General features: G+C 44.4%; 1 protein-coding gene across 7 annotated transcripts in view; it reads right to left on the bottom strand.

Moving 5' to 3' along the window:
- Positions 1-311: 311 nt before the first annotated feature.
- ddx3xa (DEAD-box helicase 3 X-linked a) overlaps positions 312-6,948 on the bottom strand; it is a 32,396-nt gene continuing 25,759 nt past the window's right edge. For all 7 annotated transcript variants that reach the window (XM_055870298.1, XM_055870299.1, XM_055870302.1 and 4 more), the window contains 5 exons: positions 4,831-5,012; positions 4,528-4,645; positions 3,706-3,862; positions 3,455-3,591; positions 312-3,270 (listed from right to left, as the gene is read on the bottom strand). In XM_055870298.1, the coding sequence (XP_055726273.1) occupies positions 3,173-3,270; positions 3,455-3,591; positions 3,706-3,862; positions 4,528-4,645; positions 4,831-5,012 (692 nt within the window). In that variant the 3' untranslated portion in view covers positions 312-3,172. The remainder of the gene's footprint in view (positions 3,271-3,454; positions 3,592-3,705; positions 3,863-4,527; positions 4,646-4,830; positions 5,013-6,948) is intronic.

Below are 6,948 nucleotides of genomic sequence, written 5' to 3'. Positions count from 1 at the left end.
TGATCACAACAGGGTTGTGTTCAGTAGGAATGTTGAAATACAGCGCAGGTGTACTACCCGAACTTGCCCAATAAGAATGCGCATCTTCATTTTAAATTGCAAAACATTTGGCTAAATTGTGCACTATTGAACACAACCCTGATTTGATAACAGAAGAATTCCATAAATGAGACAAGTGAAACATGGTGTTAATGAAATCTCTCAAATGAACTGAAGCCCATCAAATCTCAAGACCAACTTCGCTGCTCCTCTCCACAGCCACTCCAGGCAATAGTCTGTCCTAGATTTATAACACAAGTCTTAAAACATGCTTGAATTTTATAATACGGTACTTTTGCATTCAAACTTTATTTAGGTAAAATCATACAATAATCACACAGCTGAGTTTTTTCCCATGCTGTGCATTAGCCTCTAAGCTAGTACAGAAAGCAAAGTCTAAGTCTAAAGAGCTCTGGGTTGTTCTTCCTCAGGGCACTGAGCAAGTGGTGCTTGTAGCCTATTCTTCCTGTGGTCAGGCTAGCAGTTAATGTGCTGCTACTGTGGGTAACACTACTGCAGCTGAGACCTGCTCAATACTCCGAGGGAACTCCCCAGAGGTGCCATATGCAAATGCAACAATAGAGAATAAACCACATTGTTTTTTAAGATTGTCATGTGCCAGACATTCACTGGATTTAAAAAATATATAAATCAGGTCAAATTAGAATAAAGAGTTATTATAAACAATGCACACAATTTGAGAATCCCGAACAGTTCTGCACCGATAAGATTTAGGAAAATTAGATTTTGCTCTTTTAACAACTTTAATTCCAAACCTTGGCATGTTTGATTAATTCCATTTCTCTTTTTGAAGGCCAATTTGACTATATAATATTTAGAGATGTTTCAAGGCCTCAGGCCCTGACGTCTGTGGATATTATTTTTGACCGAGTCCAATATGTCTTAAACATTAAAAAGCTCACACTACCCCGAAATATATAATTTTTTTCACGCATACAGGTGACATTCAACATTCAAGTGCCAGTGTTTTTGTTACCGTCTTTTGGTCAAGTTTCTTGTAACTTTCAAAGAATCACTTTGAGGCTTACAAAAATAAATATCTCTCAGAAATGCTTAATAAATTACACAAAACTAGCAGCAAAAGTAGAATCTAGAAATCTGTGTGCAAATGGCTAAATTCCCAACTGCTAAATCCCCTGGTCCCAAATAAATCCTGTTTAAATGTTGAGAACCCTTCCCCTTTGTAAACAAGCTGCGTTTTTCCCCCACAATCTCCTCACACACAATATTTGGAAGCTTAAGGACATGTATTCAAGACATTTATATAAAACTCTAGATGTGCAATAAAATAACTTTTGTAAAACTTGATGGGCACGACAACAAACAAGGGCCTACACACCAAAACTCAAGTAGCACCTTTCAATCCAAGTTCTCACTGTCAGTGCATCCGCTTTTAAAGTGAATACATTTAAAAAGTTTTCAAAAGGCACAATACACTTAAGAAACGTAGTGCACTTAGAGATACTCCAATGCCCCATCTCTCGTTGGCTGCTGCTCTTTGAGGGGAAAGCCTTGTCTGGCCAGTCAGAACCAGAGCTTCATACACATCTAAAGCTGACTACCTCCCAGAGTTGACAGTACGCATGTACCATAAGGAAGGGGACAACAGTCCCCAGTCTTTGGCCACCTTCACAGCAAGGAGCAATGGAAACCAAAGCAATGGCGGTGCACTGATAACCCTTGACCTTCACCCCATAACCCTGGCGACAACTGTTCTGCTGTCCAGTCCCTTGCTTTCTGACTGGTTAACCCTTAGTGATGGACCTCCTACTGCTTGTCTCTGATAGATGAACCATGCCCCTCCAACACAGCTTGAAAAGAGAAAATGTTTGTAATTAAGTTAAGCCTGCGACTCGGTTCATTTGTCTTATATCTCCTTGACCAAAAAACAAAACACTAGCATGCGTAGAATACCGGCTCAGCGGTCAACGGTAAGACTGTTTAATGTTAACGCTGCACCACACCGTGCCTCCGACGCTATCGTTCCCCCCTGCCCCCCCGACGCTGTGGTCCTTGTGCAGCCATTTTGAACTTCACTTCCAAGATGGCGGGCATTTTTTGTTTTGATACATGTTTGCAGAAGAAACATTTCACTCAAAAAACCGCCAGTTTTACAATACCACGCGCACGCTCTTCAAATGTAAACAAACCAAAAAACACTGCCCAGTTAATGTAGCTAGTGGTAGGTAACTTACTAGCTGCCATAACACTGTCAAGTCAATTCATTGAGTGTTTGTTTGAATTAAACCCTAGTGTGTGTTTGTTAGCACAGATTTTAACGACTTTCCGTGTTAAGAGATCACAACTGGAATGGCTATTGGAAAGACTACCGTATCCTTAGGAGCCTATCCAGGATAGAGTGAGCGAAAAAATTAAAAAGTAATCGAACTCTTCGTCCCTTAAAGATTAGAATACAGTTATTAGCCAAACTAGGAGTATTGCCCAGTGAGGTCGGGCGCTACAGTGAAGTTAGCTGTTTGAACTCGATAAAAGGCTACATGATGACCCTGCGACAATTTTGAAAGGTTCAAATGGATTCATGACTCGAGCGAGCCACAATGCCCCCAGTGTTTGCCAAGGTTTGATTAAGTACAAGCTTGTTTTTTTTCTATGTTTCTTTTTTCACCCAAAAAATAAAATACAATTTAGAGCTCTTGGCCACATTCATTTGGTGAAATGACAACAGAATTAGTCCTGTCTAAATTCAAAAGGCACAGTACATTAACATACAAATGATCCTCAGGTTATTCTTTTAGTTTCTTATTTTTGTTTATACAAAGAAAAAAGGATGTGCTGTTTTGAACAACAAAAGTCTAGAGTTGCTATTTCAGACCATATATGTCAGCATCCTTACATGCGCACTCTTAATCTTAAGTGTGCAAATCTCTGCTCTTCTCCAGTGGATTGGCATCACGCTGGTTATATCTTCACGTTGCGTAGTTCTCCATGTGAGAAAAGCGAAGGGGCAGAGAATCGCAATGTGTGTAATGTACTGTGTGTCAATGAAAACTACACAGGGTTGAGTGAGCGGGGGTATTTTAGTCTGGCGTAGTCAACATGTGGTTTCTGTGAGGGGATCGGTTTGGTTGGCGTGGCAACCGGGTTTCTATGACTAGTTGCCCCACCAGTCTGTTCCACTACCGGAGTGGCTGTAGTTGCCACCGTAGCCTGCATCGTTGCCGCCATAGGAGTTCCCGCCTCCAAAGCCACCTGGGAAGGACAGAGGTCGAGGGTCAGTAGATTGTTATGATAGCTGTATGTGAGTTACTGAATTAATCTATATGGATGACCCCTCACACATGATTGAATCAGGAATTCCAAATCATCATGGATAAAAACTAAGGGACATTTAGAGTGGCTCTTCAAATGGTTCAGAAAAGGGCCTAGCGCTTACCTCCACCAAAGCCGCCACGGCTTCCGCCTCCTCCGTAACCCCCGGTGCGTGGGCCACCGCGCCCACCACCACCGCCAAAGCCGCCACCACCGGGTGTCTGACGGTAGTCCCTGGCACCAAATCCACTAGAGGAGAACCTAGCGGAACAAGAACAAAAGTTGATCCACACAGAACATGCAGCTATTCTCCTTTCTGATCTAAAACCATTGGTGGGCCACTAACATCCCTGAAAAAGTTGTGTGTGCACGCACCTCTTGGAGCGTCCGCGTCCTGTGTTGCCCTTGTGCTGGTTCTCATAACCCAGGCTCTCCAGCCAGGACGGTACTTCCTGCTTAGCCTCCACCAGGATGTCCAGCAGGTCTTTGGTGATGTTGCTGTTCTTGTCGTTGAAGAACGACGTGGCCAGACCTACAAAACGCAGACAGCTCTCAATACTCTACACACAGATCACGCAGAGCAACTCTCCGGGGCATGCGGTAGAATGAGCAACTTCAGTTCTTGAAAGACTTAAGGCTTCTTAAAAAGACAATGCATGTGTGAGAGCTTAAGTAATATAATAGTGTAGTTTTACTGTTTATCCTGAGTTATTCTCCTGTTTCTACAACATGTAGCCGAGTCTGTTCGGGCTAGCTACCAGCCCAGTCGTATCAGATGAAATACACAAACTCCGTTATTCACCGGCACCAGTGTGGTAATGCACTCTCCAACACAACGGGACAATCTACCGTTGTGCAGAACTAAGCAGACTATTCTCATTATACAACCAACCGAATGTCAGACTGACAACAGAACCTGATACACAAGGTGAGTGACGCATGTGACCTAGCTATCACTAACAATATGTGAATCCAAGAATCATTTGGTGATTTATCTGTTTAGTCCGAGTCATGTTAATTATGCAGCAAAGAAAAAAAAGCTCATTCTTGTTTTCGTAGCAAAATGTCCTGAAACGTTTTCCTTCGCATGCCCTCGAACACAATCTTGGTGAGTTAGTGCTGGGTCAAAATCCTACATGAACACACACATAATGGGTCATGATGGGAGAACCCCCCTCAAACACTAGTCCCACTCACCCAGGTTTCCCACGCGGCCTGTACGACCGATACGGTGGACATACTCCTCTATGTCGCTGGGCAGGTCAAAGTTGATGACGTGCTTGACGTTAGAGATGTCCAGACCCCGTGCAGCCACCTGCGGGAGAAGACAGAGGGAAACATAATGCAACCAGCAACGGCAAAAACCTTTCAGGTGGTGATCGTCGTTACAGTTGTAGTAGCTTCAATACAAATCCCGATAAGTTTTGATGCGTGTAGGATAAAAAGGGGGAAATTACATCCCTATGTCTGTTGACAGAAGGGGTGTGCGTGTTGCCGTACCGCGGTGGCCACCAGGATGGGGCAGCGGCCAGAGCGGAACTGGTTCAGCGCCTCTTCTCGGTCTCTCTGGGAGCGATCACCGTGGATACTGGTGCAGGCGTAGCCCTCACGATACAGGAAGTCCTCCAGGGCGTCCGCTCCCTTCTTGGTCTCCACAAACACCAACGTCAGAGACTCCTTACCTAGACAGAGTGAGGAAGAGACATAGCGAGAGTGCGCGAAAGAGATGAAAAGAAAAACAAGTAAACGTTGAGTACTTAGCTCACAGGCTATGAGCAGGATAAAGACTTCAGACAATGAGAGTGGCGATGGGAGCAGAAACAAAAAATGGTGCTGCGCTAACAGAGCAGGTGCTGATAGGGTGACCACATGTCCCAGATGGTGCAGGACAGCCCCGCATTATGGCCCTTGTCAGACATTCCAACAAGTCTCTTTTGCAGTCACATTGCACTTATTACAAGATATATATCATAAGGATGTGGTACTGGTGATGTTAAACACTTCAATTGTTGTTGAGATCTGATATTCTGCGCAGCACAAGACGGGATGTAGGCCTATGTTACCTTCAACCAATCACATTTATCAAAACCTTTCGTGCTAAATTACATATAATCTTTGAGTGGACAGTTTACTTGACTTGTGCTTCTAACGAAGAGCTACAAAAGTAGGTGGGCCAAGGCCTAAATAGCCGTATTATACTGAAAGGTAATTTTGTCAAACTTGTGAGGGTCTCAATTCTCATAACTTGCTTATTCAGCATACAATAGTATGTGGACACCTGCTCGTCGAACATGTCATTCCAAAATAACGGGCATAAATATGGAATTGGTCCCTACTTTGCTGCTATAACAGCCTCCACACTTCTGGGAAGGCTTTCCACTAGATGTTGGAACATGGCTGCCAGGAATTGCTTCCATTCAGCCACAAGACCATCAGTGAGGCCAGGCACTGATGTTGGGCCATTAGGCCTGGCTCGCAGTCGTTCGGTCGTTCCAATTCATCCCAAAGGTGTTCAAATGGGGTTGAGTTCAGGGCTATGTGCAGGACAGTTAAGTGTGTCCACACCGATCTCGACAAACCATTTCTGTATGGCCCTCGCTTTATGCACGGGGGCATTGTCATGCTGAAACAGAAAAAGGCCTACCCCAAACCGCTGCCATCGAGTTGGAAGCACAGAATCATCTAGAATATCATTGTATGCTGTAGCGTCAAGATTTCCCTTCACTGGAACTAATAGGCCTAGCCTGAACCATGACAAACAGCCCCAGACCAATATTCCTCCTCCACCACCTAGCCTTCTCCAGGTATCTGCTAAACCCAGATTTATTTGTCAGACGGTGAAGCGTAATTAATCACTCCAGAGAACGTGTTTCCACTGCTCCAAAGTCCAACGGTGGCAAGCTTTATGACACTCATAGTGCATAGTGATCTTAGGCTTGTGTGTGGCTGCTCGGTCATGGAAATCCATTTCATGAAGCTCCCAAAGAACAGTTCTTGTGCTAACGTTGATTCCAGAGGCAGTTTGGAACTCTGTAGTGAGTGTTGCAACCGAGGAGACACGAGTTTTAAGCGCTACCCACTCAGCGGTCCCGTTCTGTGGGCTTGTGTGGCCTACCACTTTGCAGCTGAGCAGTTGTTGCTCCTAAACATTTCCACTTCACAATAACAGCACTTACAGTTGACCAGGGCAGCTCTAGCAGGGCAGAGAGTTGACAAACTGACTTGTTGGAAAGTTTGCATCCTAGGATGGTGCCACGTTGAAAGTCAGAGCTCTTCAGCACAGACCATTCTACGGACAATGTTTGTCTATGAAGAGTGCATGGCTATGTGCTCGATTTTATACACCTGTCAGCAACAGGTGTGACTGAAATAGCTGAATCCACCAATTTGAAGGGGGTGTAGTGCATTTGCTGCTACGACACCCACGGTAAATCCCATAGAGCCTGGCAGTGAATGCCGCAGTAGATGGGACTTGCCGCCAAAGTTCAAATATTTCAACTTATTCCGTAGCGTTTTCTACCCGATGTTCATTAGCATTCTTTGTTTACTGAAGTCACCCTAGCAACGCATACCATCGTGCTGGCTTTTGCTGTCACCATTTATTTTATTTTTTTTACT

This window comes from Salvelinus fontinalis, chromosome 19 (assembly GCF_029448725.1).
Source record: "Salvelinus fontinalis isolate EN_2023a chromosome 19, ASM2944872v1, whole genome shotgun sequence".
Taxonomy (NCBI): domain Eukaryota; kingdom Metazoa; phylum Chordata; class Actinopteri; order Salmoniformes; family Salmonidae; genus Salvelinus; species Salvelinus fontinalis.
This window is presented reverse-complemented; position numbering and strand designations above follow the sequence as displayed.